The following is a 25,005-nucleotide window of genomic DNA, read 5'->3' as shown; positions in this document are numbered from 1 at the left end:
AAAAAATAAACCTTCTTCAAAATGTTCTGTTGACAATAATATGTTAGATTTTTATATGAATAAAATTACTATGAAAAAGAGTTGTCTGCAAGTTGGTCATTCATTCTAACATTTCAACACATCCTAATTGTGATCGATCGAAGTTTGCCATTTTCCGCTCTGCTTTCTGCTGTTTTTCGGTCCAAATTAGGTTCTCAGAACCTAATTTGGGCCCTGCTCAGGAGGTGGTAACCCTGAGTTTTGGGAACTCAGAACTTGTACATTCATTTTTATTTCTAAAATAGTGAAAATAGCAGTTCTGCAAGCTCACAACACGGTGCGTTGCGAAGCGTTGTGAGCTCGTAGATCGGCATTTTTTTAAACTAGAGGTTCATACGCATTTCTCTATGTTTCTTTAAGGGAACATAAAGAAACCATTACAGAACTTCACAGGTTCTGGAACGTTTCAGGTTACGGAAGGTTCTAGGTTACCCTATAGTCGAAAAGAGCCAAAAGTTGCTTTTGGTAGCCCTAGGTCTACTCTATACCAACCCAATCACCAGAGATAAAACATTGCCGTTATACATTTCTGCAAACCGCAGATACATTGGCATCTTGTCTTTTTAATAGAGGCGTGGGGTGTGTTATCTGCTTTTTTTATACATTCTATATACCAACGACTGCCTTAGCCATTTCCATAATTCATTCATAGTCAAGTACGCTGATGACTCGGTCATTGTCAGCCTGCTTGGCAATGAAGAAAATGGCCATGGGCAAGTGCTCGATGATTTCCTGTCATCGTGTGACAATGCTTTCTTACAGCTGAATGTCTCAAAAACTAAGGAGCTTTGCATTGACTTTAGACTGTCACCACAATCTCCCCGGAAGAGCCTGGCCAACGGAGAGACAGTAGATATTGTAAAAAATTACAAATATCTGGGTACAATAATCGATGATAAACTGAAATTTGACCTCAACACGGACATGATGTATAAAAAAGGCCAGCAACGCCTATACTGTCTGAGAAAATTGGCTAAGTTCAATATCGACAAAACTCTGATGAAACTGTTTTACAGTGCCTACATAGAATCTGTCATTTCCTTTTCTATTATCTGTTGGTATGGTAATCTCTGTGTCAAGGACAAGAATTCCCTGGGTAGAATTGTGAAAGTTGCCTCCAAGGTAATTGGTACAAACATGAACAGCCTTGGACTTCTCTTTAACAGACAAGTGCTCAAAAAAGCCAAGTCGATTCGTTCAGATCCTGCTCACCCACTTAACACCAAGTACGAACTCCTTCCTTCGGGACGTCGCTTGCGGACCCCCAGTGCCACAACAAACAGGCACAAACTGTCCTTTATTCCCATTTCTATCGGCAGTCTGAACTCGATCATGGAGAAGCCAAGGAGGAGATAGCCTTTAGTTAATATGTGCACCTAGCAGTCTCCTTGCTGTCCACGTATTCTTTTTCAATGGCCATGTACAATGCACTGAATAGCACCTTACACTTTGCGCTTTATGACCTAATGTGAACTCTATGAACCGGCTATGGATGTTTTACTGTTCTGTTTTGTACTTTTTTTACTGTCTGTTTTAATGTTGTTGTACTGTACTGATGCTATATGCTGCAAACCAAATTGCCCCTCGGGGACACTAATAACCTTGAACCTTGTGGCTTGAGCCCCAAGAAGTGCGCCCGAGCGAGGCACCTGTCCGGCCAGTTCCTCGCTCGGGCGCACCGAGCGGTGCGAAACCTGCTGCTGCTGACTCCGTGTGTCCTTGGTTATAATGTACTTCAAAATTAAACAATCTAGTATTGAGTCGACATGATCTGCATCTGGAAACATTGACATGCAACATTTGGTTGTGTTAAAAAACTTCAGCTGAAAAGAAGGGTCTATTTCTTTGGTTAGCTGAATGCATCCCTAGTGATGAAAGCTGATTATTATAGTCTAGATATAGATTATATTGTCACCCAGGGCAAATAAATACTGTGTGTACATCGACACACGACAGACTATTATACATCAAGCATGAACTGACATTGATGTACAGTGTCAGAGTTTCATCTGCCTCCAGCTGTCTCCTGCCCATTAGAAGTAGGATAAGAACCTCTGCAATCATCTGTCTAATTTAGCTTCTCCATAGGGCATGACAGCCGTAACACACACGACTATCACTCTGTCTTAACAATTCGGAATGATTAGAAGGGCTATTTGATTGATAGTATCTTTTTTTTCTTTTCTTTTCGTTAATTGTTGCATATTGAGACACTGGCCTTGATGCCAGCTGTGTGGTCAATGATCCAACTGGCAGGGAAGGATGGCATCTTTGTTCAAGTGTGAGTGTGAGTGTGAGTGTGCGCGTGCGTGCACGCATGTGGGGGTGGATTGGGGCACATGTGGCTCTGTATACAGTAGTTCAATGGTAAACACCGATGTTAAAAATGCACTCCCTCATTAAACTCAGTCTTCTTCAGGGACTGATGCCAGAAAGTCAATTTGATAAAAACTTTAACATTTTAGCAAAGCAGTGTGCCTTGGTTTTCTTGGGATTATGACTTATTGTTAAAGAAAATCTAACCTCTGTCTCTCATTTGTCTTATATTTAGAGACCTTGCCTACAAACTACAGTATACAGAACCATCTTATTTACAAACATGTTTTATAATGTGACTTAATGCTCTTAATATTCTGTGTAAATCACTTTGAATTTAGTTATCTAAATAATACTGTGGATTGACGCAAAACAAAGGTTACTCAAAAGAAATCAGAGACTTACAAAATGGAAAAGAATTGGACAGAAAATCTAAAGTGCTTTCTTTGAAACCCTTTTTGGATGAAAATAACCTCATGCGTGTGGGAGGCCGGCTTCAGAGAACAAACTGGGAATATGGACAAAAGCACCCATGGATTCTACCATCTGAGGACAAGTATTCTGAGTTGCTAATCAAAAGATGCCATATTGGGGTAATGCACTCAGGTTTACAGGACACAATGACACGTCAAGTCAGAGACAAGTCAGAGAATTGTACTGGATTGTACGAGGCAGACAACTCTCACTGTTTTTCATCTTTACAGCGTGGTAGTCGATGTTCGGTGTGTATAGAATTTATGATTGATCTAAAAAAAAGGGAGAAAAATCGGACTAATGCTTTACTTGAGTTTGGATTTCATTTAACCCCACCCCGCCTGTATGAAGTTTGATATTAGTTTATTTATATAAGTAGCTGTCACTTACACTTAGGTTGAAGGCGATTGCTTTATATTGCAAAAATGAAAATGTTATTAATCAACATCAACATCTTGAATTGAATGTTAATGTTCTAGTGTTCCTGTGGATGTTTCTTCAAGATGGACATATAACATGATAGAACCTGAGTTTCAACATTGGGCCTTCCATAAAACGGATGGTTATGACAAGCTAGAGTCATACTGTAGCATGCAGATAAAAGAGCTGGATGGTTCCTGTGAAAAATGCTGTTTTTTATTCCGAAATATTTCCCCTCAAGTGTAACAGTAGACAAACGTAACGTTACTCGATTCTCCTTAATATCGATATATATTTCAATCACAAATTAGACAGTTTTTCCTGCAGTATTTTCAATTAGCAGTGGCTGCCACATAAAAAAGGGCCACTGATGCATCAAAACAAGTAAAATATTATCAAAAATACTGTTTACATCTAACAGAAACAATTACAGGCCGAGTAGTAAATAGTAATCAATCGTGACAACCCACACTAAAACAAACAAACGTAAAGTTGTGTGTGTGGGGTTATTCAATCACATGTGGGGTCCAGTGTCCTGTTGAAACCTTATTTAGTCTCCCAAACTCCCTCTCTTTCAGCATGTCTACTATCCTTCTTAATAAAGAAAATATACAAGATAGATTAGACTGAGTACTCTTCTTCAAATAAAAATAAAAATGTAAGTGTAGGTCTGAAACAGTAGCCAGACCTAGAACATCAAACACTTGCACCTAAGTACGCTTAAAACCACTGGGATTCATTTAAATGTGATAAGATACTCTGGGTATGCTTGCATATCATTGAAAACAACAAACATTGTTGGCGTGGCTGGATTGTCGGTGACACTGTCATAAAGGTCTGCAGTGCTCCTATAGCCCTTTTGAGGAGGTGCTTTCATGCCACGTGCTCCTTGTGTGACGTCTCCAACCAGAACCCTGGCTAGGTACATGCGACGCTCCCCAGTGATGCTAAGCGTGGCATAGTTATGTGCTGAGTAACAGGGGTCCATTGCGAAGTAAGAGCCATTGCCATACATTGCACCTGCAGAAATAATAAAAAAGTACCATCAATTTATTTTAAATTATTTATGTAATTTATATCATTATAAATATAAAAACGAAGTGCACTTACACATTGTCCTACATTGCACCTGGAGAAATACTTATGTAGTGTGCTATTATAAAAATGTCAACCATTAACTAGCAATTATGAAGGTAATTCATTTGGACATTTTAATGTGAAATTAAAAAAAAACTAAAAAACGAAGTAAGAGATGATAAAGGAACATTTCCATACATCGCACTAGAATAAGTGATGCTGTGTTAATTAAATATATAAAAAACAAAATGGTAATTAAGGTTGCATTCCATTCAGGTCAAACAGACTTAGAATGCTGCTATTGTGCCTGCTGGCCCACTGCAAAATCTCTGCTACACTAAATAGAACTGAACCTAAATTTGTATCATTGGTGACACCTGTGTACTGTGTATCATACTTTTAATGTCAATATGGCTGCTGTGAAAAAGGTCTATCTGACCTGCTAGTGTTTCAAAGTAGCCTTGCCTGTAGCCCAGAAGCCTAATATCTCCCTTGGCCAGGAGGGATTCTCCTTTAATCCAGATGTTGAACCAACAACTGTCCCTGTGAAGAAAGTACAGAATTTTTTGTTTACCGTTTGTCCCTGCGTAGCTGCGGCTGAAGCCATGAGAGTTGATGCGATCAATGGAGGTGGAGGCGGTTCCATGGAAGAGCAGCATCTCATTGTTCTTATGTCGGTTCTTCTCCTCTAGCCGCTTCTTCATCAGTTGGTAGCTCTGCCACAGTGTCTCGTTTTGGACACGTTCAATCTGCCAACACAATGGCTTTGTTAATATTAGTGTTCCTCAATGGGTGTGGTCAAACACCCAGTGAGCATTCAGAGAACATCAAGGAGTGCTGAAAGTAATCGTTTTGAAAGTTGTTTTTTTTGCATAGCTAGATAGTAGCTGTTGATAAACAGTAAATAATGATAATAAAATGACATCCCTGTCCTATTTTATGGATATACAATTCTGCTTCTAATTTATTTACAGGTGTTTTTTTCTTCTTTTCTCCCGAGGAAGTAGGCTAACAATCATGTTCCATGACAGTCTAATGTAAACAGTTTAAAGTAAAATCTATTATTTGACAGTCAATTAGATGTTTTATTAATTATTACTAACACAGAATAATGAATACACATATATTTTCTGTGCAGCCAGAAACATATCCTGAATTTTAATTAGGTGTGGGGGACGGTGAGGGACCTGGATAGAGGGGGGCTGGCCCAAAAAAAGATTGGGAACACGGTTTACTTGCACAAATGACCTGGTATGGACCTGATTCTTTTCTTAATCAGGTCTCAATAGCATACATTTTCCAGGCTATCCTAGAGACCAAGAGGTCATAATGTACTGTAGTATAGTGTAATTTACCTAGAAATCGTCTCAATGAATAATTCTTACATGCATGCACACATGCTTGCCTGATGGGTTCAGGCAATAGTTTAACATATTTTGCACACATGTTGCATTTGTGTGAGTATGGTAATAACACAGTTTATATGATTTAATGAGTAAGATGTGAACATACTTTGCTGATTGTCATGATGAGTCCAGTCTTAGTGCATTTACTCTCCACATCGCTGTATTCTTTGGACCCCCGTCTTACACGAACAGTAAGTGAGCCTTTCGTGTCTTCCCAATTTGCAGGCAGAGCGATCTCATCTGCAAAAGTGTTCCATAGTTTATATAAGGAGAGTTTAGAATTTGAATGTACATGTTTAACAAGAATTGGAATATTATTCATGAAGTCCTGGACAGCTCATTCTACATAAGGACTGTACAATTAGATACAAAAAGGTGTCCCACAAATTACTAAGTCAATAACATGGTCATTCTGTGTGTTGTAGTTTTTTAGTAGTAGTTTTATTTTTTTTTGCCCCAGAGTTTTTTTGTGCTCTCGGATTAAACAATTGTTAAACATTACACAATTAAAATTATTTAATTAAATATTATATCTACTTACCTTTCTTCTCTTTTCGGATTAATTCAATGCATCCCTGTCCTTGGGTTTGAGTTGCTTTCTTTAGCTGCACATCAGCAGTATAGTCTTGGTTGTTGATTTTTATGTTCACGCTTTGCTTGCTCCCTAGTGCCTCCTCAAGGTCATAGTTGGTAAATATGCCAAAGGGTGTTGGCCCAGTCAGCTGGTCTTGGTATTGCCACTGAACCAGTCCACTTGTCAGGAGGGCTTTCTGTCTGTGATTGTCTGTCCTCTCTGCATTCCGGATCAGGTCCCTGATAAAATGGCCAACAAACTCAATTTAAAAGGACATTTCACAAAAAAATACAAATTTTATTTCACAAAACTTCAAGATAAATTCTGAGAAAAAGCATAATCCCAGTGTGATTTGGAGATTGTATTGGAGTACAATTTAGTATGTGCATAATATTACACAGATCATACAACAGTAGGCAGTGTTTACACCAGTTCTTAGGACCTGAGAATAAATTACTTAGAATATATCCTCTATTGCTTTGGATGTTTAAGCCAAATGGTCCATTCTTAGTGATGACATGTTGGTTAGGGGGGAAAAGGAAAGGAAATACAGTGACTGCTTCATGCATTTCCTTTTTTTCTCTTTTCTTGTTTCCACGCACGCACGCACACGCGCGCACACACACACACACACACACACACACACACACACACACACACACACACACACACACACACACACACACACACGGATCTAACTAAGGATTTCTAAACTGTGGAGGGTCAGTCGGTCACATTAACCGTTTTTGCCAATGTCACTATAGGCAAAAAAGTTCATATTCTTTCAAAAACCTTTAAAAAAAACAGGGGCTAAAGGGGTTAAATAGGTAAGTGTTGGTCTGACTTTATATCTGACTCTGCTGAATGGACGTCTCTGGTAAGCCCCTCAAGGTGAATGCAGGCCTCCTCTTCCTTGCCCTGCACCTTCTCCAGATGGATACTGACGGTCAACTTCCTCTGCAGGGCACTGAGCTGGTCCATATCCCCTTTTGATAGATGACTTATAAAGCGGTCAGTGATGGTACTCTTGGTCTGCTCAGCCACTATCAGCTCCTCAATCTTCTTCTTAGCCAAGCTCAGAGCCTACAGGTGGGGGTTAGGATATTCATATTAAATCACGGGAGGTCAGCTGGGGTCCTGCTTCACACTCACAAGCAGGAGCCGCCCAGTACCACCGCAATCTGTTGCTAAATGGTTTGCAAGTCTATGCAGGCTGGAGTGTTTTTTACCTGGGAGCTTTCGGCACACAGGTGAAATACTGCAGGCTCAAACCCCCGTCGTTCCAATGTCAAGCTGTTGCTGGTGGGACGCTCACTGTCCTCATTGGGTCCCCGAAAGAATGAAGTAAATTTATCTGACATAAGAGAAATTTAAGCAGAACACATTGTTGTGTTGGCGATCAGTCCAGTGGTTTGCAAGATTAGCTCTATAAACACAGGCACACAGACCTCTCTAAAGCCCCTTTCTCAAATGAACACTGGAAAATGTCCGGGAATCAGATCGGGACATTGTCCGGTGTTCGCCTTTCACACATGTAGTATGTAACAGGAGAATGTCAGTTTCAGATGCGTTCACACCTGACGGTAACTAGACTATTTGATAAGGTGAGGGCCGGAGTTTGGGTAGTAGACGCACACATTAGCTACTCCCACTTAAATATAACACAGGTACAGCCTGAGGGAGATGCAAGGATCAAATAGCAAAGCGCAGATGTAGCTTGTTGTCTATTAATTAAGAGATGTTTGTTTTTTGTTTCGATTATGAGCAATTGATCATGGAAGTTTGATCAGTGAATATTTCCAACTCAAACGCTAATAAAAAGCAGAATGAATAAATTGGTTTTCAATCAACTTCTCTCTCTCTCCAAACACCTCGGGAGGAGGGGAGGCTCTTCTCTCCTCGAAAATAGAAGCGTCATCAACAAGTCCACTCGCTAAATGTAAATTCATGTCCGATCCTACTGAGCCGGAATGTTGTGTTACATAATACAGTGCAACTGTGAAAGTGACTTAATAGACGAGCCTCGCAGTAATAACCCATCTTGTGTGACATACCCACGAGCTTGGTTAAGACGTTCTTCTCCTCTACACCCTGACCTTCTCTCCTCCTCATGCTGTTGTGGAATTCCTTCATCATGGCTGTCTGGAACACCAGGATCTTCACATTGTGGACACAACGCTGGTGCTTCTTGCTCACAAACTCCACCACAGCATCTATCATGGCATCTGCCACAACCGTGGGAGTGGCACCTCCCTGACCTGATAAAGACATACAGATGAATGGACAGACTAACAAATATGGATGACTGATGAACAGGCACTGAACACACAGAGAGAATCAGGGACCTTGCTGGAAAATTGGTGAATCTAGTAGGCACGCATGTTGAGAAGCCATGGGCACGTCATTCCCCCACTGCTTTCAAGGTTGGCTGTGGCCAACTTGACTCTCAAAATTGGTGTCACCAACTGCTACATATGAGGCCACAAACCGCCACTAAACAAGATGTGGAGAGCGTTAATGAATGGAGCAGCAATGCTCACATATTCAACCTCATTCATGAAACCTGCATATTATGATAGAATTTAATCTTAAAGTGTACTTAAAATAATGTATTTTCTCATCTTAATTTGTTCTTTGGTGTGGTTAAAAGTTACATGTGTTGGAAAACACATGGGAAGGTATTATGCTGACAAAGCGTCTCAGAATGTACCTATTCTTAATGCAAAATCAATAGTGTAATCTAGTACCCCCTAAAAAATTCAATACATTTATAGTTCATCAGGCTTCTGTTTATATAAGTGGCATGTGTAAACCTCCCTCTGTCATACAACGCAGTGTGTACCATAGATGTGCTGAAAGGCGGTTGGATGCTTGGACAGTGCAGGCAGAAAACGCCAGTACATGCCTGACACAGTATAAAATGAAAATAAAGTAATATAGTGTACACATTCCTGTTTAGTCCTAGACCTGAGGTCAGTAGCCTAAGAAGTGTTGTGCACTGTAACCGAATACAAGTATGATAGAATTTGTGCCTTTCAGCACTGGAAGCACACACAAAAAGAAATCCGGACCATACAAAGTTGCATACTGACCAATCCAGTCTGCAACCAAAAAAGAGTTTGACACCCCTTGTTTTACATAAACACATAACATTTATGCCGTCCACAGACAACTCTTAGTTGTAGTGATTGGTCAACTGCTGTATAGCCCCTAGGCAACATATGGCTTTAGCTTGCATTGATTGGTCAGCTGCCTTACCAGCCCTAGGGGTTATACAGCAGTTGACCAATCAGCACAAGCTAATCCCCCTCTCCTTTTATCACCCCCCTTACCAAGGTCAAATAAAGCCTGGGTATGTTATACTGTATTATATAATTGTAATGCATAATGTGATAATTATGTCACACCAACTTAACACAGTGTAGAGCAGTACACAGACCTGTTCCAAGGGCAGGGAAGGCGACAGAGGTGAATTTCTGTTCTTCACAGAACTTCAGCACATCGTAGACCACATCTTTGACCATGGCAGGATCCTTCTGCCCTATGATATGGAGAATGTGTCGACTAGGGAGAGATCCTGCTGATGTCAGTATCATGGATGATGACTGGTGACTAGGAGAGTTAACTGCAGAAAGGCAGAAAGTGAATGGCAAACACAATGATAAACAGAAGCTATTTTCAGAAGAAATACTACATAATTTAAGGATAAACACATCTATATACTGCATCTATATGGATTTACTGTAGATAGATAGATATATTGTATAATTTTACAATGGCATTTCCAGTGGCTGAAACATATGGATGTACGTCTATAGTTTGTCCATCAAGAGCAGTGTCTTTTTAATTATTTGCCCTCATTTACTGATAATCTGCAGCCCTTTTATGGTTCACATTATAAAAATGAAATATCCTCAAATGAAAACATACCAAGCCTTGAGCATTCCAACTCCACTTGAAATCCAGCGCTGTCTAAAATGGCCTTGGAGACACCTAGATCAAAATGACACAATATTGACCTTTTGAACTATCAGGATCTGTCTCCTTGTACCTTATATAGTGGTATCGTCCCGGTGTTTCCTGTTCTCCTTGTAGCTGTTGCCTGTCTTGTCTCATCTACCCTTTAATAAGTTATGTTCTCCACCAGTGTCCTGTTGTACCCCAGCCAATCCCCCTGTATTGATTTGCCTTTGAGTTCACCCATGTCTAGTCCTGTGTCTATCTAAGCCCTGTGTTTGAGTGTGTTCATTGCCAGTTTATAACTTTTTGTCATCTGTGAGTTTGTCTGTTCCAGATCTGTATCTACTATCTACAGATCTGGAACAGATAGTTTAGTGTTTCCCATAATAGTTAGGTTTTCCAGTTCGCTTCCTTGTGTATCCTGTTTATTTCTTATTAAATACCCTTGAATTTAAATACCCTTGTCGTTTCAGCGCTTAGGTCCTATACTCCTGTCTCACACCCTGACAGAAACAAGCAACTAATATTGTGCAACACAAACTCACTTTCCTCTATTCCTTATTTGTTGATAAGCGCCATGAATCAACGGTATATTGACTAGAGTAGAAGACTGTATAGTGACCCCCCTAACTCTCACCAAAGAGTTTAATGATTAAAGGTCATAGTCACCCATTTTGAGGTTAAAATCCTTATTGGAGGAGTTGATGATAACATCACTGTTGTCCTTAGTGATGTCTCCCGATGAGACTTCTAAGTTTAGCTGACCCATCTTCATCTGGTACACACCGAGAGAAGGGGATGGCACTTGGCTAAAGGATGCTGGCGCACACAAACCCACGCATGCACGCACGCACGCACGCACACGCGCACACACACACACACACACACACACACACACACACGAGAAGAGAGTCAGGCTTGGTAAATAAGGGTCCAGGTTCAATTCTCCTGACCAGCTGAGAAGAAGAAACGGATTGAGTAGCAATTCTTTTCCATCAACAACTGGTGTCAAAGAGCCTTTATGTAAGGCAGTTAGACTACGATTGTTCCAGTGAAGTAAATGCATACATGCAAAGAAAACCTTCCAGTGATGGAGTGAATGGAGGACAAACGCAAGGTGTAGTAGATAGTAGAGTGGGTTGTAGATACTGAGTGGTTTAGACCTCCACCTCTAGGCACATACCTGTCCTACGTAGGTCCAAAATGTGCTAAACCCTTACTTTCCCCATCAATAGAGAAAGAAAAGCTATAGAAAGGGATATCAAAATAAATGTTTTCAGGTGGAAAATCTTACCAGTGGTCTGCTGGGATTGTACAGTAGATTTAGAGGGTGATGATGGCTCAAAAGCACGTGCTCCCTGATGATTTCCCGGCTTCTGACCTTTGAACTCTCTGGTAAAACTCTGACAAACAAGAACAGGATAATAATAAAAACTGACACGTTCTGGAAAGGTGGCAATGCTAAGAGGATGGTCATTTCTACCTTTAGATGGACAGGTCTCCATAGCTCTGCATTTTAGTTTTAGTCCAGCCAGTGTATACTTGTGCAATATGAATGCACAGTCAAATTATTAGAATCAATTTGTATTAAATCGATGATTGAATGAAACTGATCTGTGTTGAGTTGAATCAATTTGGATGAATGGCAGTGTGTCATTTTGTTTCCTTTGTTAAATTTGGGCCAGTGAAGCTTGTTGAGACTTTAACAGTGATTAAGGGCTATACACAAAAAAATACTTGAAACAAACTTTCTTTGACTCAAGTTGAACTAAAGGCTAAACCCGTTAAAACCGGGAAAGCATCTGTGTCCTTTTAGATTTTAGCGTTGGCTATTCAAAAAATTGCAGATGTACATTCAAGTATTATATTGTATGTACAATATAATTATATATTGTACAATATATTATATTGTATTATATAATTGTATACAAGTATACAATTGTATATCTGTACATTGTACAGATATACAAGCTGTGAGCTCGTATATCTGCTATTTTTTAATTTCTTTTTTAAAATCTTAAAGTGTGAGAACTACTGATCTAGAAGGCATTTGTAGAATCGGCCTCAGGTCTTAATGGGTTAAGTGTCAAGAAAATATTGACAAAGCATAAACTAGACTTAAAGATGAACTGAATTGAGATGAAATGTAGGAACTCACTTCCACAGTCGCTGTGTCACTAGGGTGCAGTACCACAGCCACCTCCCTCAGATACTGGGGTGTTCTCCTCTGGCTGTAGATGTGAACCTCCTCCAGCAGGGCTCTGGCCACCAGAGATTTAGGGAAACCCATGTTACCAGTGCCAATCGCTGGGAAAGACACTGACGCCATTCTGAGCTTCTCTGCTTCTTCCAGGCAATATCTGATGATGGATTTTAATTTCTGGAACAGAACGACAGCATCAATATTATTGATTGGAGTTGTAGGATGACAATTTTCGCACATAAGCACGTTTATGAAAACAAAAAAAGAAACAGAATATTATGAATGTTATCACTAACATTCATATGTATGAAAAGCAACTGTAGGAAAGCAAGGTCAGGTTTTTTTTCTTTAAAAGTATTTCAAGTTTACTTGACTGTACAGGAAAGAGTGGGTAGAATATTGGCATTGTAACTAAATATTTCCCTTGAGGTCGCAGGTTATACTGTAAGTCTCCTGTGTTCCTTTTATACAGAAAAATATGATATGTTGTATTTTTTGTGCTTTAGGTATTGCACCAACAATGTATCATTAGGGACAAATAAAGTTTGACTTCATCTGGGATTGTATCAATTAGGCTAAACAATGAATTGGACCCCCCAACCCTAAATTCCCCAGACCTTCTTTCTATAACTACAGTACACCATTTACCTCCTCTGCCTGCCCGGCCCCTTTGTCCCAGCGGGGGCAGATGGTATGGAAGACCTTTTGACACTTCAGGTTAAATCCAGCTGTTACAATGATATCACCGTAACCGGCTCCTTGTTTGACCGCAGACTGGAGCCTCGGGCCGGCTGTCTCCAGAATCACTTTGGAAACACCTCCTGTGTCCAGGTTTAGGGTTTCAGAGATGGTGTTGACAATGACATCAGTCTGGGAACCAAGTGTGATAGACAAACGTTCATTAAGTATAATTTACCAGTTTAGCATTATTAGTATTAGCCTTGTATATTTTGCTTTGTTTCTTTCTGTTTGTGAATGTCAAATGACACACATTGATAATGGATTTAGATATATGGACTCATGTCAGACTTAGATTTGTGTAATTATGTTTTTTGTTTACTGCATTTCAATTTAGTTTGTAACACTGGGTGTATATAAAAAGAAAAACAAAACAATTGCAAGATGTAATTTGTGTACTGCAACATGAAATGTAATATGAACTAATTGCAATAAAAGTATTTAAATAAAAGTATCATTTACCATTGTTTTCGTGAACTTCAAATAACCTTTTTTAATGAATGCTTAGAATGCTTGCCAAATTATAGCCAGAAGCTAATGAGCGAATAATACTCGCATTTGTTGTAAATGATGCCGGTATGTTTATAACTATATCAAGGTACACAGATTAGAACAGGATTTGACAATCTGAGTGATTGTATGATGTGTTCTGTTCTCTTAAGAACTCTCAATAAACTAACTTTGTATCATCACATTGTGTACCCTTTGTGTGGAATTTACTTATTTGACTACACCTCACACTTTTCCACAACACAAGGGTTAGGGTTAGGTAGGCACAAATGTCAGTTGTGAAAAGGATCCGGTAATAGGGATGGACCGATTCAGGTTTTTCATGTCCGATACCGATATCAATTTGTAGTGATCAAAGAGGCTTTTTTAATACATTTTTTTCATTTCGATTATTTTTTATATTGATCATGAATACCGGCTCCCGACAATTGTCCGTTTCGATAATTGGTCGATCCCTATCCGGTGCACAGGATAAATTCTAATGTGCACACTGGATGTCCTTACATCCTGCTCCTGGATGTTTCCCTTTCTGAGACAAATCTTCAGTCCTTCTTGAGTGTGTGTGGTTTCAAGGTCTATTTCATGGTCTAGTCTCCTATACCTGTGACAAATCACAAAAGAACTGAACAATGATGTCAACACGTTGGAGAAGTTAACTTGAACACAAGGGAACCTATTCTGGGCACGTCATAATAGGCGAACATTTGGATCCCCCAGATCCCCTGGCTCCCCACTGGCCTCATCCCTGGTGAGCACTGGGAGAGGAAAAGAAAGGATACATGGTATAGCCTTTTCAAAACAATTTGCAGCCTCTAAACTTTGTTCAAGACCAAAGTCCTCCCGTTTAATTGCCACTGCCCAAACAACCTGGTAGTATACATGTCTTCTACAAGACCAAATGATTGAAAATTCATTCACTTTATTTATACCTTGAATATCCAGCATGTCTGCTGCTTCCCTGTCGTGGTAGAGTCATCTTTGGCTGGAGGTCTATGAACTTATTGTTAACAGCCTTGGCAAGAGCCCTCACAGCCTGGTCATTATTGTCCGTCAGGTGGATCTCAGTCAGCAAACCGGGAGCTTTCTCAGTATTGCAGTATTCCCATACAGCCTGAGCAATGGTTTCAGCACAAAGCTCAAGAGGGAAGCCAAACACCCCAGAACTCACTGCCGGCACGGCAAGAGTAGAGCAGTTGTTCACTGCCGCCTGCCTCAAGCTCTCCTGAATGGCCAGGTTTAGCCGTGACACTGCCGTCTTCCTGTCTGAATCAGAAAACCGAGGGCCGACAGCATGAACTACATACTTGCATGGCAGGTTGCATGAATCTGTCACAATAGCATCCCCAGGTCGCAGACGTCCATGCCTGGCAATGTAGTCATCGCAGAGTTTCTGGAGTTGTGGCCCAGCGGCCTTGAGCAGCGCCAGAGCTACACCTCCGTTGTGCTTCAAGTCCTCGTTGGCAGCATTGACTACAGCGTCCACCCTGACGCTACAGATATCAGTCCTCGAGACCGAGACCAGGACACCCGAGGCCGTCTGAACTTCACAGTAGATCGATCCTCCGACCCCACCTTCTTCCTCATAGTCGTCTTCATCTTCATCCTCCTCCTTGTGCTGCTGAAGCACCACCACGCAGTCAACGTCTCTGATCGACGTAAGGAACTTGTTCTCTTGAGACAGGAAGTACTTCTTAGCCCCAGGCTTGTCCACTGTGTGTGCATCAGTGCAGAGAGCTGCCACCAAACTTTGTAGGGAGGCCTTGGATTTCTGGACATGGAGACGCCCACCAGAAATGTTGATTCTTGGCGGGCTGGGATCAAAATTGACCCTCACTTCATTTGTTGTAGCGAAACTGGTCCATTCTTGTATTTTTCTATCCTGGATGAACTGGACCACAGCATTGGACTTGACACGGATGGTTTCTTCAACTTGTGAGTAATTTACAATAAATTCCTCCAAGATGCGGGCGACCTCTTTGACTGGGTTGAGGAAGCCGGACACTGTTATTGTGCCTTTTCTCTCTGGGTGGAGATTTATAAGCACCATTTTCTTTGAGGTTGTGTAGGTTTCCACCAGCTGTGTGTTCAACTCCATCCACTCAGGCATCCTTACTACCTTCTCATCCTGCACCTGCAGAGACTGCATTGAAAATGTGTTCCTCATCTTCCGCTCTGCATCGACCAGAGCATTCTCAGAACTTCCTGTGAGAAGAACCCTGCTTCCGTCTGTGCTGTAAATGGCACTGGTTCCCTGAGATGTGAATAAGTCCTGCGACATTTCCATGGCATCAACTGACTTGAGGAAGTCTAGGAGACATGGGCCCAAATCATCCAGGGGTTTCTTATACATTCTGAGCTCTCTCTCCGTGATCCAACACTTAACTCTAGAGACCTCTGCTTCAAGGCCCGAAATGGTCAGTGTCTTCTTGGTGGGATCTTGATAGGACAGGTGCAACTCCTGAGAGATATCTGACACCGCTTTTAGCAACCCTTCCTGCTGTAGGATATAGTAGTAGGCCGGGCACATGTCAATTGCCTCTGATACGCTGTCTCGCTGCCTCTCTATCTGTCGCACAGCATTGAGGATGATATCCTCTACAGGACCTTGGATCCGATTCACATCTTCTGCCCGCCCTGCCACAGTCAGCATCCCTTTTGGTGCATCCAACACCAGCACTGCGTCTTCTTTCACTACTGAACGGATATCTTTCTCCATCATCTTCCAAGCAGGGATATTCACACAGTCAAAAGCAATGTATTGGCTCAAGAGCTTTCTGAAGGCCTCCAAAGCATTGTTTGTCCACTCATCCACCTGTCTTGCTGTCAGATCCTTTTGCTTCAATAGACTTGGCAGAGGGCTGAGCTTTGCCTCAGGGTTTTCTAAATCCACATTGCAGAAGTAAGGGAACATTTGTTGGTTGATGGCTTTTTGCTGTTTCTTCACTAGGAGGAATTCCCAGACAGGAGGGTGGACATTCTCTGTGAAAGGTTCAGGCATCTTCCATGTTGGTCTGTCTTTGCCATACAGGGCAGTGCCCAGGGACTCATAGAAGGGGTACACCTTGACAGGGACCTTGCATATAATATGGTCTTGTATCTTGGATATTGTCTCTGCAACTGGAAAGGAAGTCATTGGAAAAGTACCAGGACAATTGAGTATAGGAAAGTGACAGCAGGCGTAGTGTATTGAATATTTCATCTGTTCATTTAATAGTTTATAGTTACAAAACTATTACCAAATCATTAAACCTTTACTAAATAATTGTATGTAAATCAAATACATAATGTGCATACTTAATTGTGTACTTAACTGATAGCTTGTTATATACTTAGTATTATGGTTTGGTAATCATTTCCCCTTTTCACCTTTAGGATCATCGAAGGTGGCAACAGCTGCTTTTTCCTCAGGGATCATGCTGATGCTGACTGGCCGAGTCCAGCTCTTCTCAAAGTAGATTTCCAACATCTCTGCAAAAGTAATTTGTCAAATTCAGGGACATTTTACACCATTCACATCATTAACCACTCTGTAAAATAGTCACGTCTCACAACTCTTTGCTTTCACTTCACATGCTGGCTGAGTAAATCCATCCATTTATTCAGGAGTAACACAAACAAACTAACAAATAAATAAATACAACTCTAAAGAATATAGATCATTCAACCACTGCGTGCTGCCAAGATGGAGAAGTTGACATTAGGTGGCATAATGACCAGGTAAATGTCTACAAGTAAATAAAACATGTGAAATATAGAGACGTGTACCTTTAATCACAACCGGTGTGAGGTTCTCCACTCGGACAGTCTGTGCTCCTTCCAGCTGCCGTGCAGCCAGCCCATGCCTCTTGAACCTCTCATCTCCCAGACTAGCTTTCAGAAATCTGTCCACAGCTAAAGAAAATGTCACTGTATCAGTATCATCCGACATCATACCGTCATGTTTCCTGCCGAATCTTTCACTAAATGTATTCCTGCTATTACCTTTTCTTCCTCATCCTATACTGTACATGGATTAGATATCCTGACATTTCAGAGAGAACTAATTCAACCCCAGTACTTCAATGACAAATGAGCAGCTACAAGGTGGCTTATATCATTCATGTAAAGTAACAGGTGTACTGTAGACTAAGTTTGTTCCTACCAGTGGGATTGTTGAGGGTCACCACAGCTTTCTTTGTCTCCCAGATGATCTCCAAACTAAAGCTCCTCTCATCAAGCCCAGAGACGGCTTCCACCACCATGGACAGCATGTCTCTGTTCATGTGCTCAGGGATGTTCTCCAGAACCATGGCAACACCATGTGCAGACTCTAACTCAGAGGTAAAGGGGAAAAAAACATGATCAATAATTTCCCTTGGCTGATTATTTTTCAAAGGCAAACGCTAGCAAACCTCCACCCACTGGTTTGAAATCCAATCCTGAATCCTGATACCCTCCCAATATGAAGGACTGCCATAAAGTCTGCTAATTTTATACTGCTCTCCTCACCTGTAGAGCCTCTGAGTCCAGATCCGTCATCAGCATCAGCTGGATTGTTCACCAAATCTAACAGATAATATTTAGCTCAGTTTAGTTAATTCACATCCTGTATTTGTACCTATGATACGGAAGCTAAACAGATGTAAAATATGTTTATGGCACTTTCATACTTTATTTATACAGAAAAGCAAGGATAGAGATGACATACAATAGATCCAAGGCACAAGCTGTGTTGTCATGTGTGTACAGTACAATACATCTGGTAGCAACATTGCATGCATTAAAATACTCATACAGCCAGACTTTAGACAGGGACATCGCGGTTTGGTTTTGGTTTTGACTTTGTAATGGATTTTGAAAAATACAATATAAATTGTTACAGCTATAATGTTGAACAATAACCTCTGGGGTTTATAAAAGCACCTTCCCTAAAAACACAACAACAAAGAAACAAATCAAGCAAAGTGTTTTATTTTACATCAAACTGTGTTTACCATTTACTGCCCCAGGTAGAGTGGATAGACAGTGAAATCAATAAAAATGTGTTTAAACCATTTGGCCATACCCATTATACAGAATGATGACAGGGAATCTTATTAATATTTAATAATGATTAGTTCCGTGAAAATGTTCTTAGAAACGGCACGCTTCCTAACTGGTACTTGACAATAGCCTGGTTCCATACCATAGACCCCGCCCACTCTCTGAGTGGACTGCCTCTTGGTCTGGAGTTGTAAATGTGAACCTAAAGCTGAATTCCATTCCCCAAAACTCGGTCACTCGCTCACTCTCCTCGCTTCCTCCACTCGCGCCTAAGCCCCGCCCCTGCGAGGAGCCGAGGATTATTTGAGAGGACGAGTGGTGGAGCGGTTGCCCTCAAAGGATCGGACTACACTCAGCGCGTCATTTCAAAGAGACGGCAAATTCCGCGATCACTTATGACGTCTCACACAGTTGGACCAGAGCAGCAGAGGCGTGGATGAAAATATACTATGCATAGAATAATATGCAGGTATAGAATAATACAGAATATAAGAATAGACAATTCATCAATGTGGATGGATGGCCACATCGTTCTCTTTATAGTTACATTATTGTGCAAAGCCATTTATTCCTGAAATAGTGAGCGCCAGGATGAGCAAACTTACATTTATTGATTTAATCCTGACCTGTCCCTCTTATTGCTCGTACAGTCCCCAGAACCCCAGTACAAAAATGTACTCCATGAAGTGTAGATGCGTGGCAAAAAGGAAACGTCGCAGCCAAGGGGCGCGCAGAACGGTGGATGCATATTTATAGCAGAAACCGGTTCACATTTAACTATAGTCGTACTCATTCAATTCTGAACCGATTCTTAAAATGTAAAATTCTCTATTTAGCTGTGAAGGGTCTTCTTTCATGTGTATCAGTCATGATTGTTTCACCAACAAACAATATTAAATATCGGCGGGTCCTTCTTCTCCATCGCGCTGTTCGCGCACCTCCCGTTTTCTTTTCTTTTTCTTCGTCCCAGAAGTTAAAAATGTTAACATAATCTTTGTCTCAGTCATTTATAGTTGTCCGTGTACTGCATTGAGGCATGCACGAATAGAAACAGCTTTTGAGACAGAAAGTGTGCACAATATATTACAATGTATAATTGTATTATGCTTTATATCATTCAACAACGCAATAAAGCCAGTGGCTTGTTGCGGTCTTTTCAGTTACTTTACACTGTGTGTGTGTGTGTGTGTGTGTGTGTGTGTGTGTGTGTGTGTGTGTGTGAGAGATGCGCAACGAGTGAGCGGCGGCGGCGAGGGGGGGGGGGGGGTGCGGCCGGTGTTTTCGGCACATGTGGAGGAGGAGGACCATGTATACGTCACGGGAGAAGGGGAAAAAAACAAAAAAAAGTGTACACGTGATGCGGAAGTCTGCCGCGGAGGAGCTGTTGAGAGTGGTCGAGCATACACTTGATGTACACTCGCTCAATGCGGAAGTGGAGAGCCTCCTCGCCGACTCCACTCGACTCCACTCGCCTCCTCCAAGAAGCACATGAACAATTGGACCGCGACTACTTCCGGTTGGAAGTCGGAGTGACCGAGTGGGAGTGAGCGAGTGGCCGAGATTTTCGGTATTGGAATTTGGCTTAAGACTTCTCCGGTACAAAATGCGTTGTCCAATGAGAGGCGGAGGTGGGCGTGGGGATCTCTTAGGATTGGTTTAGGGAATTTCTAATCCCCTCCCCCTTGTAATCCCCGACACTGGAGCCAATTTCAGACTGAAGCTCCACGCAGCTTCAGTCTGATAATCAGGCTAACTTGACAAAGCAATGACCAAGCAACTTCCTGGAGACGACGGTGATGACTCTTGTCCTCTTCACTATTGGTTGCTTCTTGTAAACTGGAAATTTAAACTTAAAAAATAACTATTTGGGGGCTTTTCTGCCTTAGTTTATATTGATAGAACTGTCTTTGGTATGCGCCTTAACCACTCTGCCATCTGTGCCCCTACTGCAGTACTTAATTTAAGTATGTCTGTAACCTAAATTCCCACAATGTTCAGATTTTGAAACACAAATATTTTGAAATGATCTTACCTGCGACATTGTCAACTTTTGGAGGGGTCTGGAGAGAGGAGGACACATACACAATGATCACTGTTTATTAGTTTGTTCAAAAGACATACAAATAGGCCCTACTGTGTATTCTAGAATTTAAAAAAATAACATATCACCAAAGGATATGCTTTTGAAGACAGAAAATAAGGCTTATTGTCAAACTGGCACCTATTCAAGTATCAAACTTTAGATGCATGTCTCAAGGGTCATGAAACTCATTCAACACACACAATGACTACATAATATAACTAGAAAATGTGCTCCTTAGAGCACAGGTCTCCGCCAGGTCAAGTAGGTTAGTATGGGCCAGCAGTGTTTGGAATTCAACTATCAGGCTGGAATGTGAAAAATCGGACGGATCTGTCTTGATCACTTGAGATAATATGTACCGATTTTTACGTGATGTTTGGACAACATTTGTAGGAGTAATAAAAAAGAATGTGTTGCAAAAATCGGCCTATTGGTGGCGCAATGTTGAAAGGGTGGCATTTGTTCCTCAACGTAATGTGAATGTGTGTGCAATCGGCCCACTCCTGCAAACTTTAGATGTCAATCTTAGCCAATCAGGATGGTATATGATAAATCAAACAGATTCGTCTTGATCACATGACTATAGAGATCATGTGTACCGATTTGCGTGAAATTTGTATAAAGTCTGAAGGAGTAATATCAAAGAAGTTGTTTTGCAAAAAGCGGCCTCCTGGTGGCGCTGTAACAGGCCCATGTGACAAATTTGGGGCAGAGGTTCTGAATTGGCATCCAGAGTGTGTGTGTGCGAAGTTTCTTACGGACACACACACGGACACACACGGACGGGGTGCAAAACATACGTTTCGGCCTGGCGGAGACAAATATTCAACAAAAAATGTAAAACATGTATCAAGTTTAACAGTTCATAGCCAGAAAGATATGGAGAGCTGAAGCACAAACACCAATCTTTATATCATGACGCTTATGGCATTCAGAGTAGTGTAACACAGGTCAGGGTTAGGTTTAGATAAATAATGGAGAGAAAAGGGGAATACTGCTGATAATAATTCGACAATTAGTATGATGACTAGTGACTGGAAAGAACCAAAAATCTTTATAACAACTATCTAATGAACTACAGAATTGTGAAAGTTGTAATACGAGCAAATACAATTCATATGTATTATGGGTGAAATTTAAATATGAAAAAAGGAATTGATGTCAGAAAATGAACATATTCATAAGATATTAATCAGTGCATTAAACAGGTTTCACTGAAATGTAGTTTGTCGTATGATCATCAGACCATAGTTAGTCATGTGTGGATACTGTTGTACATTGTATTGTCTATCTGATTCATTGAAATCATGTGATGTAGGCTATTATAAATGTGCTGTAAATGTCAGAAGACCTTTTATCTGCACATGATATGATTTCCACCTGAGTGGCAGTAAAACTCTTGCAAACAAAATACACTCCAAATCTGGTGCTGGAGGTAAAATGGCCTTAGTAGGCTACTAGTTAAGTTGAAATGGTCAAAAGGTACAAAATGAGTCTCACACACAGTCACAGCATAAAAGTGGATCTTTCTACAATATTTGTACCTGACCCCCTATGTTAAATTTCACAAGATTAAAATAGACAGTAGACACACACACACACACACACACACACACACACACACACACACACACACACACACACACACACACACACACAAAACAACAAATAGCGTTTATACTCACTTGTTGAGAAGGCTTTTCAGTGTCATCATTGGACGGTGACAGGTGCAATTTAACGCTTGCATTTTCAATGGTAATTTCGTGATCATCCCTGGCAAGGACTCTCTTTTTTACTGTAAAATAAATAGTATTTAAACTTAAAAACCCACAGTAGGTTTTGTTATAGTCTATCTCGGAATAAAACATATAGGCCTATCATCTAGTAATAGAACGTTCAAAAGAACATTTAATAACATTAAAGAACATTTTAAGAGCACAGTCAAAAGGCCAGAGCAAAGGCTCATGCACACACAAGATACATTAAAAGTAGGCCTACACAGAGGCGTACCCCCTCGGAGGGGGGTTAAGATTCTGGCCCGGTCAACGCTGGGCTAACCCTCGTAGACGTATTTACGATTCTGACGTTTTCATCAGAATCGTAAATACGTCTACGAGGGTTGTATACTACAGCTAACGCTGGGCAAGACCTGGGCTGTTGGTTGTCTAGGACAGGACAGTGGTTCTCAAACTTTTTCATGTCAAGGACCCCCAAATGACTGCGGTCACGCTGGCCGCTCTTCAGAGAGAGTCGGTCGCACCAGCCGTGCTTCAAAAATGATTGCGCAGCTACGTGGCTTTTTGCGGTTAGGCGAACTGATGGTGCGTTCAATGAAATCGTAAATCCCAGTTACTTCAATATATACATGTAAAAATGTAATAAAACAAACTAAAAACATAGTTTGTGTCTAATGTTCTCGTCTGTGATTATTACCGAAATGTTTTACTGCACAAATTATTAATAATAAAATATTGTAATATTACAGAATCCCATGCAGTTTAAAGTATTTTTTGGGAAATCATAAAAAAATCTAAAAACATAGTTATCACCCAGCAACTAAATGTTATTGTGCCCATGTGTGTCCTTTACAATATGTGATTATTACCGATATGTTTTACAGCAGCAATTATTAATAATACATTATTGAAATATTACAGAATCCCATCCGTTTCAATGTAATCTTTAGAAAAATCATAACAAATCCAAAAAACATAGTTATCACCCAACAACTATATATTAATGTTCCCCATGGTCTCTTGTACACCTGTGATGATTATCAATATGCTTTTAAGCAGCAATTATTAATAATGAATTATTGAAATATTACAGAATCCCATCCATTTCAATGTAATCTTTAGAAAAATCCCGAAAAATCCAAAAAACATAGTTATCGCCCAACAACTATATATTAATGTTCCCCATGGTCTCTCGTACACCTGTGATGATTATCAATATGTTTTACAGCAGCAATTATTAATAATAAATTATTGAAATATTACAGAATCCCATCCGTTTCAATGTAATCTTTAGAAAAATCATAACAAATCCAAAAAACATAGTTATCGCCCAACAACTATATATTAATGTTCCCCATGGTCTCTCGTACACCTGTGATGCAGCAATTATTAATAATAAATTATTGAAATATTACAGAATCCCATCCGTTTCAATGTAATCTTTAGAAAAATCATAACAAATCCAAAAAACATAGTTATCGCCCAACAACTATATATTAATGTTCCCCATGGTCTCTCGTACACCTGTGATGATTATCAATATGTTTTACAGCAGCAATTAATAATAAATTATTGAAATATTACAGAATCCCCATCGATTTCAATGTAATCTTTCAAAAAATCATAGAGAATTCAAAAAAACATAGTTATCACCCAACAACTATATATTAATGTGCCCCATGGTCTCTTGTACACTTGTGATCATTACCAATATGTTTTAAAGTAGCAATTATTAATAATAAAATATTGAAATATTACAGAATCCCCATCGATTTCAATGTAATCTTTCAAAAAATCATAAAAAATTCAAAAAACATAGTTATCACCCAACAACTATATATAAATGTGCCCCATGGTCTCTTGTAAAGCTGTGATGATTATCAATATGTTTTACAGCAGCAAGTATTAATAATACATTATTGAAATATTACAGAATCCCATCCGTTTCAATGTAATCTTTAGAAAAATCATAACAAATCCAAAAAACATAGTTATCGCCCAACAACTATATATTAATGTGCCCCATGGTCTCTTGTACACCTGTGATGATTATCAATATGTTTTACAGTAGCAATTATTAATAATAAATGATTGAAATATTACAGAATCCCATCCATTACAATGTAATATTTAGAAAAATCATAAAAAATCCAAAAACATAGTTATCGCCCCACAACTATATATTAATGTTCCCCATGGTCTCTCGTACACCTGTGATGATTATCAATATATTTTACAGCAGCAATTATTAATAATAAATTATTGAAATATTACAGAATCCCATCCGTTTCAATGTAATCTTTAGATAAATCATAACAAATCCAAAAAACATAGTTATCGCCCAACAACTATATATTAATGTTCCCCATGGTCTCTCGTACACCAGTGATGATTATCAATATGTTTTACAGCAGCAATTATTAATAATAAATTATTGAAATATTACA

At 40.1% G+C, this 25,005-nt stretch overlaps 1 protein-coding gene across 2 annotated transcripts in view; it reads right to left on the bottom strand.

Annotated features, from left to right (window-relative positions):
• Nucleotides 1-3,175: 3,175 nt before the first annotated feature.
• The window catches only part of LOC311062151 (protein mono-ADP-ribosyltransferase PARP14-like), a 45,952-nt gene continuing 24,122 nt past the window's right edge, over nt 3,176-25,005 (bottom strand). The window contains exons 2-22 of one of the 2 annotated variants that reach the window (XM_084080985.1): nt 22,508-22,617; nt 20,772-20,799; nt 18,206-18,262; nt 17,859-18,026; nt 17,483-17,608; nt 17,084-17,185; nt 14,647-16,834; nt 14,222-14,318; nt 13,118-13,339; nt 12,425-12,646; nt 11,561-11,669; nt 10,936-11,085; nt 10,237-10,299; nt 9,746-9,931; nt 8,361-8,564; nt 7,536-7,660; nt 7,151-7,389; nt 6,274-6,545; nt 5,839-5,972; nt 4,901-5,075; nt 3,176-4,269 (exon numbers count right to left, since the gene is read on the bottom strand). In XM_084080985.1, the coding sequence (XP_083937111.1) occupies nt 3,986-4,269; nt 4,901-5,075; nt 5,839-5,972; nt 6,274-6,545; nt 7,151-7,389; nt 7,536-7,660; nt 8,361-8,564; nt 9,746-9,931; nt 10,237-10,299; nt 10,936-11,085; nt 11,561-11,669; nt 12,425-12,646; nt 13,118-13,339; nt 14,222-14,318; nt 14,647-16,834; nt 17,084-17,185; nt 17,483-17,608; nt 17,859-18,026; nt 18,206-18,262; nt 20,772-20,799; nt 22,508-22,617 (5,261 nt within the window). In that variant the 3' untranslated portion in view covers nt 3,176-3,985. Of the gene's footprint in view, nt 4,270-4,900; nt 5,076-5,838; nt 5,973-6,273; nt 6,546-7,150; nt 7,390-7,535; nt 7,661-8,360; nt 8,565-9,745; nt 9,932-10,236; nt 10,300-10,935; nt 11,086-11,560; nt 11,670-12,424; nt 12,647-13,117; nt 13,340-14,221; nt 14,319-14,646; nt 16,835-17,046; nt 17,186-17,482; nt 17,609-17,858; nt 18,027-18,205; nt 18,263-20,771; nt 20,800-22,507; nt 22,618-25,005 lie in introns of those variants that run through there. The other variant, XM_084080986.1, reaches the window with a different exon arrangement.

This window comes from Gymnoscopelus microlampas, assembly GCF_963454915.1.
Source record: "Gymnoscopelus microlampas genome assembly, chromosome: 2".
In the NCBI taxonomy this organism is placed as follows: domain Eukaryota; kingdom Metazoa; phylum Chordata; class Actinopteri; order Myctophiformes; family Myctophidae; genus Gymnoscopelus; species Gymnoscopelus microlampas.
Note: the sequence above shows the minus strand (reverse complement) of the source record. Positions and strands in the feature narration are given on the sequence as shown.